At 46.7% G+C, this 24,469-nt stretch overlaps 4 protein-coding genes across 5 annotated transcripts in view; 1 reads left to right on the top strand and 3 right to left on the bottom strand.

Moving 5' to 3' along the window:
• LOC123998265 (oxidative stress-induced growth inhibitor 2-like) overlaps positions 1-7,304 on the bottom strand; it is a 30,343-nt gene extending 23,039 nt beyond the window's left edge. For both annotated transcript variants that reach the window (XM_046303322.1, XM_046303323.1), the window contains exon 1: positions 6,941-7,304. The gene's annotated coding sequence lies outside the window, so the exon portion shown is untranslated. The remainder of the gene's footprint in view (positions 1-6,940) is intronic.
• Positions 7,305-10,652: 3,348 nt separating this feature from the next.
• Positions 10,653-13,439, bottom strand: LOC123997390 (protein FAM237B-like). The gene has a single exon (XM_046301562.1). The coding sequence runs from the start codon at positions 11,450-11,452 to the stop codon at positions 11,096-11,098; it is 357 nt and encodes a 118-aa protein (XP_046157518.1). The 5' UTR covers positions 11,453-13,439; the 3' UTR covers positions 10,653-11,095.
• Positions 13,440-16,975: 3,536 nt separating this feature from the next.
• LOC123998266 (uncharacterized protein K02A2.6-like) lies at positions 16,976-18,955 on the bottom strand. The gene is made up of 2 exons (XM_046303324.1): positions 18,276-18,955; positions 16,976-17,991 (listed from the first exon to the last, which is right to left on the bottom strand). Exons 1-2 carry the CDS (start codon positions 18,628-18,630, stop codon positions 16,982-16,984), a joined length of 1,365 nt encoding a protein of 454 aa, XP_046159280.1. The 5' UTR covers positions 18,631-18,955; the 3' UTR covers positions 16,976-16,981.
• Positions 18,956-19,000: 45 nt separating this feature from the next.
• On the top strand, positions 19,001-22,512 carry LOC123998267 (GTP-binding protein 10-like). Its single transcript, XM_046303325.1, has 11 exons — positions 19,001-19,187; positions 19,579-19,772; positions 19,966-20,057; positions 20,196-20,340; positions 20,530-20,603; positions 20,755-20,807; positions 20,996-21,103; positions 21,214-21,291; positions 21,419-21,542; positions 21,647-21,910; positions 22,005-22,512. The coding sequence occupies exons 1-10, from the start codon at positions 19,155-19,157 to the stop codon at positions 21,886-21,888; spliced, it is 1,143 nt and encodes a 380-aa protein (XP_046159281.1). The 5' UTR covers positions 19,001-19,154; the 3' UTR covers positions 21,889-21,910; positions 22,005-22,512.
• The last annotated feature ends 1,957 nt before the right edge of the window (positions 22,513-24,469 follow it).

The following is a 24,469-nucleotide window of genomic DNA, read 5'->3' on the forward strand; positions in this document are numbered from 1 at the left end:
GTAGGTGGCAGTGCCAGGGTTGAATGGGTTAGGTCCAGTACCAGGGTTGAATGGGTTAGGTTCAGTACCAGGGTTGAATGGGTTAGGTGGCAGTGCCAGGGTTGAATGGGTTAGGTCCAGTGCCAGGGTTGAATGGGTTAGGTCCAGTACCAGGGTTGAATGGGTTAGGTTCAGTACCAGGGTTGAATGGGTTAGGTGGCAGTGCCAGGGTTGAATGGGTTAGGTCCAGTACCATGGTTGAATGGGTTAGGTGGCAGTGCCAGGGTTGAATGGGTTAGGTGGCAGTGCCAGGGTTGAATGGGTTAGGTTCACTGCCAGGGTTGGATGGGTTAGGTGGCAGTGCCAGGGTTGAATGGGTTAGGTGGCAGTACCAGGGTTGAATGGGTTAGGTTCAGTACCAGGGTTGAATGGGTTAGGTGGCAGTGCCAGGGTTGAATGGGTTAGGTAGGTGGCAGAGCCAGGGTTGAATGGGTTAGGTAGGTGGCAGAGCCAGGGTTGAATGGGTTAGGTAGGTGGCAGTGCCAGGGTTGAATGGGTTAGGTAGGTGGCAGTGCCAGGGTTGAATGGGTTAGGTCCAGTGCCAGGGTTGAATGGGTTAGGTCCAGTACCAGGGTTGAATGGGTTAGGTTCAGTACCAGGGTTGAATGGGTTAGGTGGCAGTGCCAGGGTTGAATGGGTTAGGTCCAGTGCCAGGGTTGAATGGGTTAGGTCCAGTACCAGGGTTGAATGGGTTAGGTTCAGTACCAGGGTTGAATGGGTTAGGTGGCAGTGCCAGGGTTGAATGGGTTAGGTCCAGTACCATGGTTGAATGGGTTAGGTGGCAGTGCCAGGGTTGAATGGGTTAGGTGGCAGTGCCAGGGTTGAATGGGTTAGGTTCACTGCCAGGGTTGGATGGGTTAGGTGACAGTGCCAGGGTTGAATGGGTTAGGTGGCAGTACCAGGGTTGAATGGGTTAGGTTCAGTACCAGGGTTGAATGGGTTAGGTGGCAGTGTCAGAGTTGAATGGGTTAGGTGGCAGTGCCAGGGTTGAATGGGTTAGGTAGGTGGCAGAGCCAGGGTTGAATGGGTTAGGTAGGTGGCAGAGCCAGGGTTGAATGGGTTAGGTAGGTGGCAGAGCCAGGGGTTGAAGGGTTGAATGGGTTAGGTAGGTGGCAGTGCCAGGGTTGAATGGGTTAGGTAGGTGGCAGTGCCAGGGTTGAATGGGTTAGGTCCAGTACCAGGGTTGAATGGGTTAGGTTCAGTACCAGGGTTGAATGGGTTGAATGGGTGGCAGTGCCAGGGTTGAATGGGTTAGGTCCAGTGCCAGGGTTGAATGGGTTAGGTCCAGTACCAGGGTTGAATGGGTTAGGTTCAGTACCAGGGTTGAATGGGTTCAGTACCAGGGTTGAATGGGTTAGGTGGCAGTGCCAGGGTTGAATGGGTTAGGTCCAGTACCATGGTTGAATGGGTTAGGTGGCAGTGCCAGGGTTGAATGGGTTAGGTGGCAGTGCCAGGGTTGAATGGGTTAGGTTCACTGCCAGGGTTGGATGGGTTAGGTGGCAGTGCCAGGGTTGAATGGGTTAGGTGGCAGTACCAGGGTTGAATGGGTTAGGTTCAGTACCAGGGTTGAATGGGTTAGGTGGCAGTGCCAGGGTTGAATGGGTTAGGTAGGTGGCAGAGCCAGGGTTGAATGGGTTAGGTAGGTGGCAGAGCCAGGGTTGAATGGGTTAGGTAGGTGGCAGTGCCAGGGTTGAATGGGTTAGGTGGGTAGGTGGCAGTGCCAGGGTTGAATGGGTTAGGTCCAGTGCCAGGGTTGAATGGGTTAGGTCCAGTACCAGGGTTGAATGGGTTAGGTTCAGTACCAGGGTTGAATGGGTTAGGTGGCAGTGCCAGGGTTGAATGGGTTAGGTCCAGTGCCAGGGTTGAATGGGTTAGGTTCAGTACCAGGGTTGAATGGGTTAGGTTCAGTACCAGGGTTGAATGGGTTAGGTGGCAGTGCCAGGGTTGAATGGGTTAGGTCCAGTACCATGGTTGAATGGGTTAGGTGGCAGTGCCAGGGTTGAATGGGTTAGGTGGCAGTGCCAGGGTTGAATGGGTTAGGTTCACTGCCAGGGTTGGATGGGTTAGGTGACAGTGCCAGGGTTGAATGGGTTAGGTGGCAGTACCAGGGTTGAATGGGTTAGGTTCAGTACCAGGGTTGAATGGGTTAGGTGGCAGTGTCAGGGTTGAATGGGTTAGGTAGGTGGCAGAGCCAGGGTTGAATGGGTTAGGTAGGTGGCAGTGCCAGAGTTGAATGGGTTAGGTGGCAGTGCCAGGGTTGAATGGGTTAGGTGGCAGTGCCAGGGTTGAATGGGTTAGGTAGGTGGCAGAGCCAGGGTTGAATGGGTTAGGTAGGTGGCAGTGCCAGGGTTGAATGGGTTAGGTAGGTGGCAGTGCCAGGGTTGAATGGGTTAGGTAGATGGCAGAGCCAGGGTTGAATGGGTTAGGTAGGTGGCAGTGCCAGGGTTGAATGGGTTAGGTAGGTGGCAGTGCCAGGGTTGAATGGGTTAGGTAGGTGGCAGTGCCAGGGTTGAATGGGTTAGGTCCAGTGCCAGGGTTGAATGGGTTAGGTCCAGTACCAGGGTTGAATGGGTTAGGTGGCAGTGCCAGGGTTGAATGGGTTAGGTCCAGTGCCAGGGTTGAATGGGTTAGGTCCAGTACCAGGGTTGAATGGGTTAGGTTCAGTACCAGGGTTGAATGGGTTAGGTGGCAGTGCCAGGGTTGAATGGGTTAGGTCCAGTACCATGGTTGAATGGGTTAGGTGGCAGTGCCAGGGTTGAATGGGTTAGGTGGCAGTGCCAGGGTTGAATGGGTTAGGTTCACTGCCAGGGTTGGATGGGTTAGGTGGCAGTGCCAGGGTTGAATGGGTTAGGTGGCAGTACCAGGGTTGAATGGGTTAGGTTCAGTACCAGGGTTGAATGGGTTAGGTTCAGTGCCAGGGTTGAATGGGTTAGGTTCAGTGCCAGGGTTGAATGGGTTAGGTGGCAGTACCAGGGTTCAATGGGTTAGGTTCAGTACCAGGGTTGAATGGGTTAGGTGGCAGTGCCAGGGTTGAATGGGTTAGGTTCAGTACCAGGGTTGAATGGGTTAGGTTCAGTACCAGGGTTGAATGGGTTAGGTTCAGTGCCAGGGTTGAATGGGTTAGGTTCAGTGCCAGGGTTGAATGGGTTAGGTGGCAGTACCAGGTTTCAATGGGTTAGGCTCAGTGCCAGGGTTGAATGGGTTAGGTTCAGTGCCAGGGTTGAATGGGTTAGGTGGCAGTGCCAGGGTTGAATGGGTTAGGTGGCAGTACCAGGGTTGAATGGGTTAGGTGGCAGTACCAGGGTTGAATGGGTTAGGTGGCAGTACCAGGGTTGAATGGGTTAGGTGGCAGTACCAGGGTTGAATGGGTTAGGTTCAGTACCAGGGTTGAATGGGTTAGGTGGCAGTAACAGGGTTGAATGGGTTAGGTGGCAGTACCAGGGTTGAATGGGTTAGGTTCAGTGCCAGGGTTGAATGGGTTAGGTGGCAGTACCAGGGTTGAATGGGTTAGGTGGCAGTGCCAGGGTTGAATGGGTTAGGTGGCAGTACCAGGGTTGAATGGGTTAGGTTCAGTGCCAGGGTTGAATGGGTTAGGTGGCAGTACCAGGGTTGAATGGGTTAGGTGGCAGTGCCAGGGTTGAATGGGTTAGGTGGCAGTACCAGGGTTGAATGGGTTAGGTTCAGTGCCAGGGTTGAATGGTTTAGGTGGCAGTGCCAGGGTTGAATGGGTTAGGTGGCAGTGCCAGGGTTGAATGGGTTAGGTGGCAGTACCAGGGTTGAATGGGTTAGGTGGCAGTGCCAGGGTTGAATGGGTTAGGTGGCAGTGCCAGGGTTGAATGGGTTAGGTGGCAGTACCAGGGTTGAATGGGTTAGGTGGCAGTACCAGGGTTGAATGGGTTAGGTTCAGTACCAGGGTTGAATGGGTTAGGTGGCAGTACCAGGGTTGAATGGGTTAGGTGGCAGTACCAGGGTTGAATGGGTTAGGTTCAGTGCCAGGGTTGAATGGGTTAGGTGGCAGTACCAGGGTTGAATGGGTTAGGTGGCAGTGCCAGGGTTGAATGGGTTAGGTGGCAGTACCAGGGTTGAATGGGTTAGGTTCAGTGCCAGGGTTGAATGGGTTAGGTGGCAGTGCCAGGGTTGAATGGGTTAGGTGGCAGTGCCAGGGTTGAATGGGTTAGGTGGCAGTACCAGGGTTGAATGGGTTAGGTTCAGTGCCAGGGTTGAATGGGTTAGGTTCAGTGCCAGGGTTGAATGGGTTAGGTGGCAGTGCCAGGGTTGAATGGGTTAGGTGGCAGTGCCAGGGTTGAATGGGTTAGGTGGCAGTACCAGGGTTGAATGGGTTAGGTTCAGTGCCAGGGTTGAATGGTTTAGGTGGCAGTACCAGGGTTGAATGGGTTAGGTTCAGTGCCAGGGTTGAATGGTTTAGGTGGCAGTGCCAGGGTTGAATGGGTTAGGTGGCAGTGCCAGGGTTGAATGGGTTAGGTGGCAGTACCAGGGTTGAATGGGTTAGGTGGCAGTGCCAGGGTTGATTGGGTTAGGTAGCAGTGCCAGGGTTGAATGGGTTAGGTTCAGTACCAGGGTTGAATGGGTTAGGTTCAGTGCCAGGGTTGAATGGGTTAGGTTCAGTGCCAGGGTTGAATGGTTTCAGTTCAGTACCAGGGTTGAATGGGTTAGGTTCAGTGCCAGGGTTGAATGGGTTAGGTTCAGTACCAGGGTTGAATGGGTTAGGTTCAGTGCCAGGGTTGAATGGGTTAGGTTCAGTACCAGGGTTGAATGGGTTATGTGGCAGTGCCAGGGTTGAATGGGTTAGGTTCAGTACCAGGGTTGAATGGGTTAGGTTCAGTACCAGGGTTGAATGGGTTAGGTGGCAGTGCCAGGGTTGAATGGGTTAGGTTCAGTGCCAGGGTTGAATGGGTTAGGTAGGTGGCAGTGCCAGAGTTGAATGGGTTAGGTGGCAGTGCCAGGGTTGAATGGGTTAGGTGGCAGTACCAGGGTTGAATGGGTTAGGTTCAGTGCCAGGGTTGAATGGGTTTAGGTGGCAGTGCCAGGGTTGAATGGGTTAGGTGGCAGTACCAGGGTTGAATGGGTTAGGTTCAGTACCAGGGTTGAATGGGTTAGGTTCAGTACCAGGGTTGAATGGGTTAGGTTCAGTGCCAGGGTTGAATGGGTTAGGTTCAGTGCCAGGGTTGAATGGGTTAGGTGGCAGTACCAGAGTTGAATGGGTTAGGTTCAGTACCAGGGTTGAATGGGTTAGGTGGCAGTGCCAGGGTTGAATGGGTTAGGTTCAGTACCAGGGTTGAATGGGTTAGGTGGCAGTGCCAGGGTTGAATGGGTTAGGTTCAGTACCAGGGTTGAATGGGTTAGGTTCAGTACCAGGGTTGAATGGGTTAGGTGGCAGTGCCAGGGTTGAATGGGTTAGGTTCAGTACCAGGGCTGAATGGGTTAGGTGGCAGTGCCAGGGTTGGGGTCAATTCCCTATCAACTTAACAAGCCAGGGGACACTTGTTACATCAGATAAACAATTTTGTTACTCTCAGGGCAAAAATCACTCAGTATCTGCACCTGTACAAAGCCTGTACCTTTTAAGTGTAAACAGGAATAAAGAATCAAATGTTAAATAGGAAAAAAAACATTACATATTTTCATGACTTTTATTCGCTGTTAAAAATAACAAGTTCCAACTTTGTACAGGTGCCATGAACTTTGTACTGTGTCGGAATATCAATGGTGGGATATTCAATAGTCTATCATTACCTTTGGCTGTTTTCTCTCTCAGCATCTGCACAGTTCTCCCAGTAAATGTGTTTTTTGTTAAGTTTGCTGTGTAAATTGTTCAAAGAACTCTATTTGTTAAACTTTGAAATCAATGGTTTTTGTTTGGCATACATTTTAAAGTGAAAAATCTGAGTCAAAGCATAATTTGGTTACCGTGGAGATGCTTTAGTATTCTCTGCATGTGAAAGTGCTGATATAAAGCCAACTGCATCAGGTTGGTATTCTGAGCTGGAATGTTTGAAATAAATCAGCCTAATAGCTATTTGATCTGTTTTAGCTGATTTTTAGCTGTTCTTGTACTGTAAAGCCTTGTTTACACCATGCACTAACGTGAGTTTGGGGATCTGATCAATATGATCCAATCACTATCTGCTTATGGTTTGTTTTGTTTACAGATTGTATTAAAATGTGTCTCTTATTCATCCACTGTGTCCGCATTGTAGCCAGATTAGCTGTTATTTGACAGATAATAATAATATGTATTTAAAGACATTTACTGATTACAAAAGTCAATGGTGCTGCTACCTGACAATGAGTTTAGAGGCATTGATGATTTAAATGGTTTGGTTTGTGTGCCTGACTGCCTCCAAAGGTGGTCAGGAAGATCGGATCACAATGTGGCTGTTAATCGTCTATACCTGTCTACAAATGTGGGCACAATCAGAATGAGGACAAAGTGTGCATGTTAGCACCAGGTATAAACAGGGCTTAATTCAACCCTCCATTTGGCTAACTATGCCTATACCACAATAAAAATTTAGAAAATTTGTCATATTTCTGAGGCAAAAATGTATGATTGTTACTGTAATCAATGTTACATTCTCTTCAAATAGGCTTGTGGATTACACAATTACCGCCCATCACAGGACTTCTCTAGTCTAAAAGATACTGCGATTTTAGGCTGCTATAGGGTATGCTACTGTCTCTCCCCATCCGTGATCTTGAGAGTGATTCCATCGTACGCGGGCGCACATGCGAATAAGCGACAATTTCATCATCCTTGTAGGGTACTACCTATAATTTATGTCAGACACTCCCGGCCATCCTCTAGCTCTCCGCATCCCTCCAAGAGAAAGCAGCAACACCATCCCTCAGCTCTGAAGCGGCAGCTCTGTAGGCTACTTACCTCGGTACGATGTATCTCTATATCTCCCAATCACTCCTCTGTACGGCCGACGGCCGCCGCTCTCACAGTATATATGCAGTCGCCGGTGGGAGGCTCTATCGAGATGACACACATACCACCTCCCTCACTCACTCTCAGCTTCTCTCTCTCTCGCTCTGCAGTGAACAGATAATGTCTGATGAGATGTGTTTTAATCATTAATGACAGCATCCAATCCTGAATATGCTACTAATGTCACCCGATACTTTTATCTATCCACCTCAAGGACAGATGTCCTTGCTTCAGGAGGAGAGAACCCGGTTTCTGTGTTTGACCAAAGACTATGGATTACTGACAAGATACACGTCTCTCCGCCCTACAATGGGAGTCGTTGTCCACAAAGCGGCACCGCGGTCTGTCTAGCTCCCGCCTATCCTTCTCCTCCTCCTCCTCCTCCTCCTCCTCCTGCTGCTGCTTCTTCTATTGTATTATGGCGGTCCGCAAACAAGCGTTAGAGGTGCATGCCGCCACCTACTGTAGGGTGGTAAGGGTGGAAAAAGATCAATTTGACAAAATAAAAAGACATCATACAAAATTGTCCTACTTAAATTAGTACACTCCGAAGAACTTAAGCATTACGAAACGTAATATTCGATCAAATATACCTTACGTAGCAAATGAGCTATTCATGTTTTTAGTTGGTCCTTCTGTAGCTCAGTTGGTAGAGCATGGCGCTTGTAACGCCAGGGTAGTGGGTTCGATCCCCGGGACCACCCATACGTAGAATGTATGCACACATGACTGTAAGTCGCTTTGGATAAAAGCGTCTGCTAAATGGCATATATTATATATTATTATTTATTATATTATAGTTGACAAAATCTGACACTCATTGATCGCCATTCAAAAACGTATTGCTTTGTAGGCGAAACAAGGGAAAATCGCCAGCTGGTGGAGGGTGACAGATTTTACGCGGAGTTGGGCATCTCTCTTCCTCTCTGGTTTGACTTCAGCGTCACATCGAAACTCGTTCATTCGCGCTGCACTGGTAGGGCATGTGTAGGGCGCGAGCACAGATTCGTAGGCTCGGCAAAGAGCGCGCGCTCAGACCATCGCGCGGCTTCTTCTGGTTCAAGAACGGGATAAATTGATCAATTTGATGACGCTAGATTGTAGTGAACATTCATAGTGGGGTGGCAGGTGGTCTAGTGGTTAGAGGATTGGACTAGTAACCAAGGTTGCAAGATCGAATCCCCTAGCCGACAAGGTAGAAATCTGTCGTTCTGCCCCTGAACAAGACAGTTAACCCACTGTCCCTAGGCCATCATTGAAATTTAGGATTTGTTCTTTAACTGACATTGAAAATTAAATTAATAAAAAAATACAATATTGGCAGGAAATCCATATATGGGCCCAGACACCCATATTAGAACCGTGGGCTACTAGCAAGGAACTCCTTAAATGGTCATAGTGTGACCATGCCAATTTGCTCACCTACATCCAATCTTCATTAGCTACAAGTCAATCTCAATAATCAACCACCCTCATAGTATTTAAACTGCATCCATCTTCATGCCTTTGTACATCAGTCTTACAAACAGTCTGTATGACAAATGCATGCTGTTTCTTGACTCTACACACCCTGTGCTAAGGCAGGCCAGCTCAACCCTGGTCCATGACTGGCTACACTTGGGGGTTAGCGCCACAAGCAGGCTCAGCACAACCTCGACTCCTCAGGCTTCTTGCACAATGGGAGCAGCCAGTTCAACCTTGGTTCCCTTCTGGGAGGGGCCACCACGGCCTACGGCTGGAGGTTGACCCTGCCAGCAGGCTCAGCAACAACTACTTGTTGTGCAAATGGAGGCTGACCCAGCCAGAAGGCCAGATACCAACCCCAATCCATGAGTGGGGGCAGGCCTCCCCGACCACCATCCACATCAACCCTCATGCCAATCAATGCTACCCCTTCCAACGGGTTCGTCAGATGGTGAGAAGCCAAACTTGTGAAATTTGTCACAATCATCTAGGCCCTATTGGTCCCCAAGAACACCAAATGTTTCTTTGACATACCAATAGACCCAATAAAAATCTATTCTGAACAAAAGTATAAATGCAACATGCAATCATTTGAACAATTTTACTTACAGTTCATATAAGAAAATCAGACAAAATTAAAATAAATAAATTATGCCTCTAATCTTTGGATTTCACATGACTTGGCAGGGGCGCAGTCATGGGTGGGCATAGGCACACCCACCTGGAGCCAGGCCCAGCCAATTAGAATGAGTTTTTTCCCAACAAAAGGGTGACTGATCTCAGATGATACCGCAGGTGAGGAAGCCTGTTGTGGAGGTCCTGGGCTGGCGTGGTTACACATGGTCTGCAGTTGTGAAGACGGTTGGACATACTGCTAAATTCTCTAAAATGACATTGGAGGTGGCTTATGGTAGAGAAACTAACATTCCTTCAGATAGCATGCCAATTGCACACACCCTCAACTTGACATGCAGTGGTGCAAAACAGTATTTAGTCAGCCACCAATTGTGCAAGTTCTCCCACTTAAAAAGATGAGAGAGGCCTGTAATTTTCATCATAGGTACACTTCAACTATGACAGACAAAATGAGAAAAAAATCCAGAAAATCACATTGTAGGATTTTTTATTAATTTATTTGCAAATGATGGTGGAAAATCAGTATTTGGTCACCTACAAACAAGCTAGATTTCTGGCTCTCATAGACCTGAAACTTCTTTAAGAGACTCCTCTGTCCTCCACTCATTACCTGTATTAATGGAACCTGTTTGAACTTGTTATCAGTATAAAAGACACCTGTCCACAACCTCAAACAGTCACACTCCAAACTTCACTATGGCCAAGACCAAAGAGCTGTCAAAGGACACCAGAAACCAAAGGTGGTCTTCTCTGCTGGTTTGACTAACTCAGGAAAAGTAGGATCTTTCAATACTGAAACCCAACTGATCTACACCAAGGTCTTCACAAACGTCAGCAACACCTACAACCCAAATACAGGTAGTTACTGCTTACACATCAATACACATGTCCAAGTGGGCCAGTGGCAGAGTCCACGATCACTAAACATGCTGCTCCAATGTCCATGGGCTTGTTCAACATTGCAGTCGACAGTGTAGGCGGCTGTCGACTGACTGATCTACAAATCAACTTGCATCATAAATAACTAGTCTATTTTATTTGTAGATCAGTCAGTCACAATTTACCCATGATACATTACGTTGTTGATGCTCTCCTACAAGGCCCATGAGAAAATGACAGTGTTGTTGATCTCTCTCTGCTTCCTTCTGATGCAGGTATCTTCACAGCACCAGTGAGAGGAGTCTACTACTTCCGATTCTCTATGATTTATAATGAAATCTCATTTAGTGGGGGTCTAAACATGTACAGGAATGGCCAGAGAATATTGCATAATGGTCAGTATTACAATGCTGGGAATGAGTATGTGTGCAATGGAGTGACTCTGCATCTGTAAAAGGGAGATACGGTCCATATGCGCATTCCCAACGGCTGGGCAGTGTATGACGATGGTTCTAACCACAGTACCTTCAGTGGCTTCCTGCTCTTCCCTATGTGAGAATAATCTACTGGTATAAAGCCTCCTATAGGGCTCAATGTTATTTTGACATAGTCCTATACACGGATAAACATTCCAATGGACTGCCAAACGTTGGTTGTCCAATAAATAACTTTGAGAAATATAAATTGTGCAACTTTCTTTATTGTTATTTTTCAAAATGATTAACAACGCATCAGCTGAAAAGTAACATTGAGTTTCTTGAAAATGTGGCGATAATGCAGCAGACTTTCCTAATGCATATCACGGGGGTCCACACAACAGATGGGATATGAAATTAGGCTATAAACTTGACTTCAGACAACTTTTCAGATTTGAATGTGTCTGACTTACTTGCATATCTCTTCAAAGAGCCATATTAAAGGCCATGTCCTCGGTGTAGGCTACTCATGGTGCTAAGAACTGTTCATACACATCCAATCTTTTTCAGCCACCTATCGGAGAACTCTAAATAATAAAACACTAGATCGGGAGGGTGGTAGATTAGAATGGTTCATCTGAAACTCTTGTCACACTTGAAGTAGGTCTACGCATAGTCTTGTGCCTAAAGACAACACTCGCTCTATGCGTTATTCTGTGCATAATTTGGGGAGACTTCCATGACACGCAGCTTGGACAGCGTTGTGCTGAAGCCACGCTTCCCCCAGTCCGTGCGCGCGGAACAGCATGCAGTCCACGTACATGGCCCAGAAGTGCTGCGTGAGCTCTAGTAATAGCTCGTTGTGCTTCTGCGACGTGCGCAGGTATGTCATGAAATCCCACAGTGCGCCCCGGCTGTCCGCCAGGCGCAGCCGCCGTGTCTGTATCACCATGAGGGAAGACAAGTCCCAGCAGCCAGAGTCGATCTCGTCCAGGTTACCGGGAGCCATGAAGCCGCCGAGCCACACTCCCCCGCTCCCGTCGGTTCCGATCAAAAAGTTGGGCATGGTGTTGGAGGAGGCGGTGGAGAGAGCAGCATACAAAGGCACTGGAGAAGTCTCCAGCCATGGAGTAAAACCATCATCCGATAGGTGCGATAGGAGAGAGAGAGCCCTGAGTGGCAAAGAGATGGGAATGCAGAGACAAATAGCCTAAGAGAAGAAGGCTAAAGTAAAATATAGTCTACCGACCTACTGTGACAGATCATATGGCCATCAGACACACATTTAGAAACAGAAAATGTGTGAAGTGAAATCAGAGGTGTGCATAATTGTCTACCTCTCAAAGAAATACTTCCATAGCCTCTATAGGCTATGAACAAAATATAGGATACTTACTTGTTATGTTCCTATCAGCTGTTGCAGTTTTTAAAACCACCACCTAATACGAGTGCGTATCCAGTGTGGTTCACTGTGTGGATGTATTGACTGACTGATAGGTGAGAATTGTCTGTTAATTGAATGATTAGAATATTCCTCCCTGAAACATATGAATGTATGGAATTGATTAGAATGTATAAAATCATAATCAATAAATGTGTAGTCCTAGTCAGAATTAGGGTAAAACAATATGTCTTTATGGTATTTTAAACACAGACTGCCTGGGTTTGGTGCCGACCTGACTAGAGATTTGGGAGAGAACGGGGAGTACGTCTCAAGGACAAGGCCACTAATGTGCGTAGCAGGACATGTGTGTATGGTTGTGCGTATGGTTGTGTGAATGTGTGGGCGTGAGAAGTCAGTATAATATTAATTGCTTTGTACTATACACGCCAGAACGTTCTCTGAATAAACTGTACTAACCTTTTGCATAAGCTGAGTCTTTGACTAATTATTATTATACCCATGGTCTTACAAACCTCGGGAATTGGTCAGAGCTATTGTTTGTCAGTTATTATCATTAGGATAGAAAATGACCTTGACACTGACTCACAAGTCCACTCCATAGCGGAGCTCTTTAAAGTTAAACACCACGCGCACCTCATACCCTGTCATAGCCTACATGCAAGTAGCGCACGAGCTGACAGTTGACCAGGGATAGCCTATGAACAAACATGATGTCTGACTGATTGACCAACTGACTGACTGACTGAATTTGGGGTAGGGTATGCTATAAAATTATAAACAAATAGGTCCTAACATAAAATGACTTAGCCTATACTAGTGGTGTTTTTGAAAGTTTATCAAATCAAAGGGACGTAACCAAAATGATTGTTCAAAACACTGTGATTTCATTGTAGACTAGGACTACAGGTAAAACCCCACAACATTGTTTCAGTATGATATGTTAGATAAAGGAATAACGACAGACACCAATGTCAGGTTCAATAGCCTTGTTTGTGCATTGTACGAATGGCAACAACTGGAGTCCCGGGGAACAGTCCGTCTAGTCGATTACCTATCAACTAGACTCCGTAACATCATCCTTTTCAATAGAAGTCATAACAATAGAAAAAGCATTACATTTTCTTTTTTACTTCAGTTGTCATCTTCCTTTTTTAATTTCAATTTAATTATTTAAGAACAAATATAGATTTGAATTAACCGAGGGCAAGTTAACAGTCCCTTGCTTACAGAGTAAGCCTGTCCGGTGGCTTGCACAGCCGACCCACCCGTGAGTAAGTATTGGCTCTGACAGGGGTAGGATTAGGGGCACGAGCTGGAAAGCTTGGTGGGGTAGAAGCCTCACCTTCAGTTGGCCCATGTCTCAATTCTGCACCCCTTACCCTTAGGCCAGGACTGTGATCCAGCTCATCTAGGTGAGTGTATGGCGTATTCTGGTTTATCTGCTCTGCTACACGCAGATCCACCCGATTGCGACGATAGAGGGAGCCACCAACATCCACCAGGTAAGAACGTGGTGCAACTCAATTTTCAATTCAATTCAATTCAAGGGCTTTATTGGCATGGGAAACATGTGTTAACATTGCCAAAGCGAGTGAGGTAGACAACATACAAAGTGAATATATAAAGTGAAAAACAACAAAAATTAACAGTAAACATTACACATACAGAAGTTTAAAAACAGTAAAGACATTACAAATGTCATATTATATATCAAATCAAATCAAATTTATTTATATAGCCCTTCGTACATCAGCTGATATCTCAAAGTGCTGTACAGAAACCCAGCCTAAAACCCCAAACAGCAAACAATGCAGGTGTAAAAGCACAGTGGCTAGGAAAAACTCCCTAGAAAGGCCAAAACCTAGGAAGAAACCTAGAGAGGAACCGGGCTATGTGGGGTGGCCAGTCCTCTTCTGGCTGTGCCGGGTAGAGATTATAACAGAACATGACCAAGATGTTCAAATGTTCATAAATGACCAGCATGGTCAAATAATAATAAGGCAGAACAGTTGAAACTGGAGCAGCAGCACAGTCAGGTGGACTGGGGACAGCAAGGAGCCATCATGTCAGGTAGTCCTGGGGCACGGTCCTAGGGCTCAGGTCCTCCGAGAGAGAGAAAGAAAGAGAGAATTAGAGAGAGCATATGTGGGGTGGCCAGTCCTCTTCTGGCTGTACAGGGTGGAGATTATAACAGAACGTGGCCAAGATGTTCAAATGTTCATAAATGACCAGCATGGTTGAATAATAGTAAGGCAGAACAGTTGAAACTGGAGCAGGAGCATGGCCAGGTGGACTGGGGACAGCAAGGAGTCCTCATGTCAGGTAGTCCTGGGACATGGTCCTAGGGCCCAGGCCAGTTGAAACTGGAGCAGCAGCATGGCCAGGTGGACTGGGGACAGCAAGGAGTCATCATGTCAGGTAGTCCTGGGGCATGGTCCTAGGGCTCAGGTCCTCCGAGAGAGAGAAAGAAAGAGAGAAGGAGAGAATTAGAGAACGCACACTTAGATTTACACAGGACACCGAATAGGACAGGAGAAGTACTCCAGATAAACAAACTGACCCCAGCCCCCCGACACATAAACTACTGCAGCATAAATACTGGAGGCTGAGACAGGAGGGGTCAGGAGACACTGTGGCCCCATATATATATATATACAATGTAAAAATAGTTAAATGACACAAGATAAAATGAATAAGCATAAATATGGGTTGTATTTACAATGGTGTTTGTTCTTCACTGGTTGCCCTTTTCTCGTGGCAACAGGTCACAAATCTTGCTGCTGTGATGGCACACTGTGGAATTTCACCCAAAAGATATGGGAGTTTTTCAAAATTGGATTTGTTTTCAAATTCTTTGTGGATCTGTGTAATCTGGGGGAAATATGTCTCTCTAATATGGTCATACATTGGGCAGGAGGTTAGGAAGTGCAGCTCAGTTTCCACCTCATTTTGTGGGCAGTGAGCACATAGCCTGTCTTCTCTTGAGAGCCATGTCTGCCTACGGCGGCCTTTCTCAATAGTAAGGCTATGCTCACTGAGTCTGTACATAGTCAAAGCTTTCCTTAATTTTGGGTCAGTCACAGTGGTCAGGTATTCTGTTGCTGTGTACTCTCTGTGTAGGGCCAAATAGCATTCTAGTTTGCTCTGTTTTTTTGTTAATTCTTTCCAATGTGTTAAGTAATTATCTTTTTGTTTTCTCATGATTTGGTTGGGTCTAATTGTGCTGTTGTCCTGGGGCTCTGTAGGGTGTGTTTGTGTTTGTGAACAGAGCCCCAGGACCAGCTTGCTTAGGGGACTCTTCTCCAGGTTCATCTCTCTGTAGGTGATGGCTTTGTTATGGAAGGTTTGTGAATCGCTTCCTTTTAGGTGGTTGTAGAATTTAACGGCTCTTTTCTGGATTTTGATAATTAGTGGGTATCGGCCTAATTCTGCTCTGCATGCATTATTTGGTGTTTTACGTTGTACACAGAGGATATTTTTGCAGAATTCTGCGTGCAGAGTCTCAATTTGGTGTTTGTCCCATTTGGTCGGTGAGCGGACCCCAGACCTCACAACCATAAAGGGCAATGGGCTCTATGACTGATTCAAGTATTTTTAGCCAAATCCTAATTGGTATGTTGAAATCTGGGCATGTGCCCAGCCTCCAAAGTCCTGTGTGGTCTCCCGGCAGCGGTTTCATCCTTATCGTTTCACCCACCTCCAGCTCTGGTAGGTCCCGAGCAGTCCGGTCGTAGAAGCACTTAGCGAGCTGCTTTCTGTGACGCAGTTTGTCCGTGACGCCAACCATGACGCAGGGCTCAAGTAGCTTGTTAGCTACGGGGATGGTAGTCTTTACACGTCTGGACAGAAGGCGTTGTGCTGGGCTGCTGTCCATGTTTTCAGTGGGTGTGTTCCTCCACTGTAAGATCGCTTTCCATGGGTCGTTGTTGTCGCGCAAGGCCCTGCTTAACAGGTTTTTTTTTGCAATCTTGACAGCTGATTCTGCCTTGCCATTTGCTTTTGGGTGTCTTGGAGAGGAGGTCACGTGGTCAAACTCCCATTCTGAGGCGGAACGCTTGAACTGTGCAGTGAATTGTGGGCCATTGTCCGTGATTACCTTGTCAGGCTGACCTTGCCTTGCAAACTGCGCCTTGCAGCGCTTTATGACCGTCTCTGCAGACAAGTCAGGGAGCAGTTCAATTTCCCAAAAGTCAGAGTAGTGATCAATGATGAGAAGATATTCAGCCACAGACAAAAGGACTAAGTCCATGCTGACGATTTGCCAGGCCCTTGTGGGCAGTTCGTGTGACATCATGGTTTCCTTTTGCTGTTCATGAGCGTACTCGTTGCATGTGGTACAGTTGCTGACAAAGTCTTTAATTTCTGCTTGCATGTTTGGCCAGTATAATGCTTCACGAGCCTGGCGGTAGCATGCATCACCTCCAACGTGACTGGAGTGTATGCGGGTAAGCATCTCTGGATGTAGTGATTTGGGAATAATGACCTTCTGACCTCTGAACAAGATGCCATTTTGCACGCTGATCTCATCTTGAAAGGTCCAGTATTCTCTCACTGTGAAAGGTGTCTCCTCTTTCAGGTATGGCCAACCTGCGAGAGCCATGGACTTCAGTGACTGTAGGCATTCGTCCTTGTCAGTGTGTTGCCTTATCTGGGCTAGGCGGTGATCTGTGACGTTTAAGTAGTCTGCCTGATTGATCTGTTGAACATCTTGTTGTTCCTGCTGTAGCGAACAGATGGCCTGCCGCTGATAGACAGTGCCTCTGCCTGTACATTGTGTTGTTGCCCTGCTCAGTGTGTCGCTGATGTACATCTCTGGTCCTGGCTTGTAAATGACCTTCAGGCTGTAGTTTTGCAGAGTCAGGAGCATGCTTTGAAGCCTATTGGGCGCGTTGAGGAGAGGTTTACTGAATATGGCAATGAGTGGTTTGTGGTCAGTTTAAGCGATGACCAGGTCTCGCCCATATAAGTAGTGATGGAATCGCTGGCAGGAGAAGACTATGCTTAGGCACTCTTTCTCAATTTGTGCATAGTTTTGTTCGGTGGGGGTGAGCGCTCTCGAGGCAAATGCAACGGGCTGGCCTTCCTGCATAAGGCAGCATCCAAGTCCCCTTTGGCTGGAGTCGCTCTGGATTGTGACAGGCTTCATGACGTCGTAGTAGCGCAACACTGGCATGGATGAAGCCAGAGATTTCATCTCCTGCACTGCAGCCTCGTGCTTGGGTAGCCAGTGCCATGGTGTGTCTTTGTCCAGCAACCGGCGCAGAGGCTCACAGACTGCTGATAGTTTGCAAAGCCGATGAGACGCTGTACTCCTTTTGCATCAGACGGGTTTGGCATGTCGAGGATCGCTCTGACCTTGTCTGGGTCCGGCTTCAGGCCTTTTGCCGAGAGAATGTGGCCATGGAAGTGGACGTCTTTCACCTTGAACTGCAGCTTCTTCAGGCCAAGGCGAAGCTTAACTGATCTGCAGCGCTCCATCAGTGCCAGGAGCTTCACATCGTGGTCGCGTACTGCTTCTTCATCTGTGTCACCACAGCCTACGATCAGGACATCATCTGCGATGGGTTCAATGCCCTTGAGCCCAGCCAGTAACTCGTGCTGCTTACGTTGGTGTATCTCAGGCTCCACCGAGACACCAAACGGGAGCTTGAGCCAGCGTTTCCGACCCCGGGGGGTCCAGAAGGTAGTCATGAGGCTGCTTTCTTCATCCAGCTTGCATTGCAGGAATGCATCTCGGGCATCCACCAAGGTGAAAGTCCTGGCCTTGGGAAGCTTATAGAGGACATGCTCTAGTGTCGGCATGATGTAGTGGGATCGTTTCAGTGCTTGGTTCAGATGCTTTGGGTCGATGCAGACCCTCAGCTTCTCTGGTTTTTTCACTATGACCATATTGCTGATCCAGTCAGTTGGTTCAGTCACAGATGTCATGTGGCCATCGGCCTCATACTTGTCCAGCTGGGCCTTCACAGCCACTTTCATTGCAATGGGCACATTGCGAGGAGCACACTGGACTGGAGTGATGCTCTCATCCACTTCAAAGTGTACCTCCCCAGGCACAGATTCAACAGGCATGTTGAATACATCGTCATATCTGCTGAGTAGTTGTTCTTTGGACAGGGGTCCATGCTGGACATGATCCACAATGTGCAGGTCATTTGGTACAGTGAACTGCATCAGTCCCAGGCGTTCGCATGTAGAGCCTGAGAGGAGAGGATGTTGACTGGTTTTTACAATCTCAAACTCCAGCTTGTGTTTGCGTCCCCGAATAACACATTCGGTCTCAAAGGTGCCCATAAAGCTCATTATCTCTCCTGAGTAGAGCTTTAGTCTAGTATCTCTGGGCAATAGATGTGTGTCAGGTGCCAGATTGATTTTGTCTTTGTAGCTCATTACGTTGCATGTAGCACCAGAATCCAGTTGACATTGTTGTTGCTTGTTGTGTAATCGTAGTGTACTGACTCACCTTCGTTGTGTACTGACTCACCTTCTTCCTGTTTACAGCTTCCGAAAACGAACCGCTCATAAATTACGTTTCTGGCGGGTTTGAAGTAATTCTTCAATGCATCCAATATAGCCTTTGCATCACACTGTTGACGTGCTGTGAGGGTGAGATTGTGCCGGTAGATATGCCTGCATTCGCTGCCCATTAAACTCCTCAGAGTTGCCGCTTGTACCTCGTTGGGTTTCTCATGTAGACCGGTCGCCAGCGCATAGTCCTCGAATTCATCCCTGAAGTTGTCCCAATTAGTATTCCAGTCCCCTGTGAGAACCATGGGATTTGGTGGCGGAATGTTCGCTGCCATAGCAATGGAATATGAGATTTCTTTGCCTTCAGTCATCGACGTAGGTAGTGATGCTAGCTAGGCAGCTAACAACGAGTTGATCAGTGTTGTGAGTAGGAAACGGCATGTGTTCGCATATGGAACGTAACTGCGCCTATACTGTACTTAGCTACAAAAATAACAAACGTGTGTTTTCCGAGCCACTTCTGATACCATGTTTCAGTATGATATGTTAGATAAAGGAATAACGACAGACACCAATGTCAGGTTCAATAGCCTTGTTTGTGCATTGTACGAATGGCAACAACTGGAGTCCCGGGGAACAGTCCGGCTAGTCGATTGCCTATCAACTAGATTCCGTAACAAACATCGCCTAATATTTTGTGTGCATAGTTTAGCTGGGGAGGAGAGGGAGGCGGGACTAGCTACGTTGACTGACGCTGACATCATCGAAAGCCCCGTTTGCTGTTTCCTGTTCCACCACCAAACAACCTATAACAACACACGTGAACGACTAATCTGACGTCTTCAGGCAAAAATGCCACAAACGGTCAACTGTAACTTCTAAATATTTACTCAAAATGGTTTGGATCAGTAGGATGTGTTGTCGGAAGGTTAGTAACCCACTGTTACATTGTAGTTCGCTAACAAGCTAAGTTAGCTATACCAAATATATTTATAATTATAACTAACCCCTCCTGTTTGTGGCTCTACTATCCAGGTAGCCATGCTAGCTAGCTTAGTTTGCTAATCGTATGTGGTCTTCTGTTGCCCTTCACGGTCAGTTTCGTAGACAGGACTAGTTGGTTGTGGTGTTCTATCAGTTTTACATGGTCGTTTCTACAATGAACTTGCTAGTTATGGAAATGGAAAAGGCTACACGGCTAAACTTAGCGTTACTGTCCACGTCATTGTAGAAGACATTACAATATATTAGTGTTGTAGATACTTCAGTTGTCTGACGCAAAGTGTGAAATGATGTCATCACTACTCTCTTTCCTCTAGTACGGTAACTTCGTGGACAACCTGCGTCTGTATGTGCGAGGGGGCAGTGGGGGGATGGGGCTGCCCCGTCTGGGGGGTCAGGGGGGGAAAGGGGGAGACGTGTGGGTGGTGGCTCAGAAGGAGATGACTCTGAAGAGGGTCAAGGATAAGTACCCCCAGAAACGCTTCATCGCTGGAGTAGGAACCAACAGCAGGTATGTCTGGACCACAACTCACTGGGTGGACGGTGAGCTCACCGGTAGATCACTTACATATGTAGGCGGCACACATATTGGATAATGCACAAAAGCATTGTACAACAATTATGGCCAATATCCCTTTTGGAAGAATCATGACCTGAATTACCAGCAATCGTGTGTGTGTGTTTTCGCGTGTGTGTGTGTGTAGTGTCCGTGCTCTGAGGGGGCAGAAAGGAGAGGACCAAGAAGTCTTGGCTCCTCCTGGCATTACTGTCACCAATGATGATGGAATGGTCCTCGGTAAGTCTACACATTATACACCTCCTTCACTGACACAAGGCACTGTGTATTGGTTGAAGATGATCTAGATGTCTGCACTCAGGATGAGAGTGTTGTGTGTAAATTTAACTGACCATAGCTCATCAATCCCCTCCATAGGTAAGCTGAACACTGAGGGAGATCGTGTGCTGGTGGCAAGAGGGGGTCAAGGAGGCTCTTACCACTCAGAGTTTCTGCCCAGTAAGGGCCAGACCAGACAGATACGACTGGACCTCAAACTCATTGCTGACCTCGGCCTGGTGGGGTGAGACAGGACACACACACACACACACACACACACACACACACACACACACACACACACACACACACACACACACACACACACACACACACACACACACACACACACACACACACACACACACACACACACACACACAATCATACAGGAACATATTTACTTCATGATTTCGCCCTCCATCACTACCAGGTTCCCCAATGCGGGAAAATCCTCTCTACTGACCGCCCTGTCTCACGCCAAACCCCAGATTGCCAGCTATGCCTGTGAGTAATTGAGTAAATATGTACATACCACATCCCTCTGAAGTGAATGTTCCATATATTACCCAGTTTTTTTGTCAAATGTTTGATTGGAGGATGATACCATTATGTTTGAGTTATTTATGAATGGTAAATGTTTGTTGTCGTTCTGCAGTCACCACTCTGAGACCAGAGATTGGCAAGGTCATGTATGAAGACCATAAACAGGTAAGAGAAGCAGATGAGGTCACTTCCTCCCTTTTGTGCGAGTCAATATTTTCCTTCACCTGATTGGTTCATTCTCAAGATTGTCTTCTGGTTTGTCCATACTCTGTGTTCTCTCTCCTCTCATTGGTTCAATCGGAGTTCTCTCCTCTGATTGGTCCATTTGGTGTTCTGTCCTCTGATTGGTGTAGATCTCAGTGGCAGACCTCCCAGGGCTGATAGAGGGGGCCCACATGAATAGAGGCATGGGCCACCAGTTCCTCAAACACGTTGAGAGGACCAGACAGCTGCTCTTTGTGGTTCGACCTAAACACAAACACAATTTATGGTCAAAGTCTCAAGGAGATTTGTGGTGCGAAAACCTCTAGCTGTAATACTGATGAAGTCTCTCTTCTCTCTCTGGTCATAGGTGGACGTTTGTGGTTTCCAGCTGGCAAGCAAAACGCCCTTTAGGTCTGCTTTTGAGGCTGTTCAACTTTTAATTAAAGTGAGGCTAGCAGGACACATCTACACAGGAACCACCCCATCCCTCCCTCCGAGCACCAGTATCATAATATTTTCTCTCTCCTTATCCCATTCTCTCTCGACCCCTCCTCTCTCGACCCCTCCTATAGGAGTTGGAGCTGTATAAGGAGGATCTCCCGTGTAAGCCTGCTGTGTTGGTGGTCAATAAGATGGACCTGCCTGATGCAGAGGACAAACTCGCAGAGCTGCAGGAGCAACTCCTAAACCCACACGGTAATCTAATGATATACGTAGATTCTAAATTTAGGTAATTAAGGTGTACGATCTGTGACATTAGACTACTCATAGTGCCCCCCTGGTGTGCTTCTCCCTTTCAGAGTTCTCCCACCTGTTACCCGACGATATGCTTCCTAAGAACAACATGGTCTTCAGACACGTGGTTCCTATCTCAGCTGCCACCGGTTTTGGCATCGCACACCTCAAGACCTGTATCCGCCAATCACTAGACAAGGATGCCTCTATGGCAACGGACTCCCTGCACCGTGATAGGCTACAGGCGCTGAGAGGGGCGGTCCCAGCCAAGAACACACTCACATGGGGCCCCACCGCCTTAGTTTGAGCTGAACTGTGGAACATTCAGGGTTAGTATGTTCTGCAGTTTTGAAAAAGGGTTTGAACTTGAATGTTTTCAATATTGTGGAAGTCAGGGTGATGTTCCTACCTATCATACCCCAGGTAGGATGACTCCTCGACATTCATCCTGGCTCTGCACCCTGCTTGAGACTATCTATGGAAAACACTAACGATGATGTCACCCACAGTCATAACCCAGGCGAGGGTGTTGCCGTCCTGCCTTCCCCTTATGACCACACTATGGACAGAGTTACAGAGGTTGAGGAAGAGGGCTGACACCCACAGTCATAACCCAGGCGAGGGTGTTGTCGTCCTGCCTTCCCCTTATGACCACACTATGGACAGAGTAGAGGTTGAGGAAGAGGGCTGACAAAACGGGGGGGGGGGGGGGTACGTTTGTGTTTTTCTGCTGGATGTTGTCTCTGACTGTTTGATGTAATATGTTTCTTTTCCACCATGTAGTAATAAACATGTTAATTAATGCTGCCTCCTTTAGCAATAACCTCACCTTAAGGGAAACTAAACATACATACACAAAGTATCGAAGAAAGTTTTATTTTATATTAAATATATTACAATACTGAATGATATTGTAAGAAAAAAAAATATGGGCATTGATTTTTGCATTGTCATTGTACAGCATACAGTTAAAGACAAGTGCTGTAATTATACAGTGGGGTCTTAATGATTGACACCCTCCATAAAGATGAGCAATAATGACTAAAATAATTAAAATACTAAGCTATATTGTATTTTTTTAAGGGGGAAACGATTGATTTATACCAATACAGTTGCTCAGTGAAAGATTGTTTAACAAGTAATACTTATTTTTCTCAAAGGATTGTCAAATTTGACACCCCTAAAGATTCTTACAAATAAAGTCAGTCCAAAATCAAATTGGTCCCATATTCCTAGCACGCAATGACACATTGTTGTTGCATCCAAGTTTTTAGAGTCACAAGCTTGGTGTGGTCATTGTGTGCTGTGGGAATATGGGACCAAATATGAAACTTTTGACTACTTTATAAGAACCCTTTGGCGTTTCAATCATTCTGACCCCTAACCTTTTGAGTTAGATCTTTCTCTGAGCAAAATTATTTTGATCAAATAATATAATTTCCCAATTTTGTTTTGTTACATACAATTTAGTTCAGTATTTTAATTATCATTATTGCCCATCTTTATGCAGGGTGTCAATCATTTGGGACTGTATATATATTTTGTAGCGGTACATATGAGGGTTAAGGTCACAGTAGGAGCATACTGCAGCAGGATGGGACTGCATGGTGCATTCAGAGGCCTGATATAACCTACATCTCAGTAGACTGCATGGTGCATTCAGAGGCCTGATATAACCTACGTCTCAGTAGACTGCATGGTGCATTCAGAGGCCTGATATAACCTACATCTCAGTAGACTGCATGGTTCATTCAGAGGCCTGATATAACCTACATCTCAGTAGACTGCATGGTGCATTCAGAGGCCTGATATAACCTACATCTCAGTAGACTGCATATGCGTTCAGAGGCCTGATATAACCTACATCTCAGTAGACTGCATGGTGCATTCAGAGGCCTGATATAACATCTCAGACTGCTCGTTCAGAGGCCTGATATAACCTACATCTCAGTAGACTGCATGGTTCATTCAGAGGCCTGATATAACCTACATCTCAGTAGACTTCATGGTGCGTTCAGAGGCCTGATATAACCTACATCTCAGTAGACTGCATGGTGCGTTCAGAGGCCTGATATAACCTACGTCTCAGTAGACTGCATGGTGCGTTCAGAGGCCTGATATAACCTACGTCTCAGTAGACTGCATGGTGCGTTCAGAGGCCTGATATAACCTACCTCTCAGTAGACTGCATGGTGCATTCAGAGGCCTGATATAACCTACGTCTCAGTAGACTGCATGGTTCATTCAGAGGCCTGATATAACCTACGTCTCAGTAGACTGCATGGTTCATTCAGAGGCCTGATATAACCTACATCTCCATAGGCTATGGCTGGGTGGCTGGTACTTTGTTGTATTGATACATTCAAGAATCTGTCCCTACTTTGTGGCGTTTGGACGTTTCTCTGTGGGTCCGGTTGGGTTACGTCAGTCAAGCCACTAATACAGATAACACACATCAGACATTTACAATTGTTACCTGGACAGGTTCCACCTGCCACCATCCTAACATCTAATATACCTCAATCCTATGACCTGCAGGTAAATTATCATAGATGTCAGAATTCAGACAATATGATATTTAAAATATTGCTTGACAAGTATGATCCTTTATTTTCATATTACCACGGCCTATGGAATCCCTTGGTTAAAACTCAAGTTATTAAGCACCAGCCAATCATATCGTAATGGAAATAAGACAAGAGTGATGATGAGAGCTTTAGTCAACATGCATTCACATGCACAGATCAAATCAGATCTCTATAGCATAATGCACCCCATGTTGCCATAGCTGCGTCCCATCATAACATAGAAGACACGTACAGATCTTCACATGCCAGAGCGGTCCGAGATGAGTGTGTGCTTTAAAAAACTAAAATGGCCGCATCATA

The sequence above is a fragment of the Oncorhynchus gorbuscha genome, linkage group LG15 (genome assembly GCF_021184085.1).
Source record: "Oncorhynchus gorbuscha isolate QuinsamMale2020 ecotype Even-year linkage group LG15, OgorEven_v1.0, whole genome shotgun sequence".
Classification (NCBI taxonomy): Eukaryota; Metazoa; Chordata; class Actinopteri; order Salmoniformes; family Salmonidae; genus Oncorhynchus; species Oncorhynchus gorbuscha.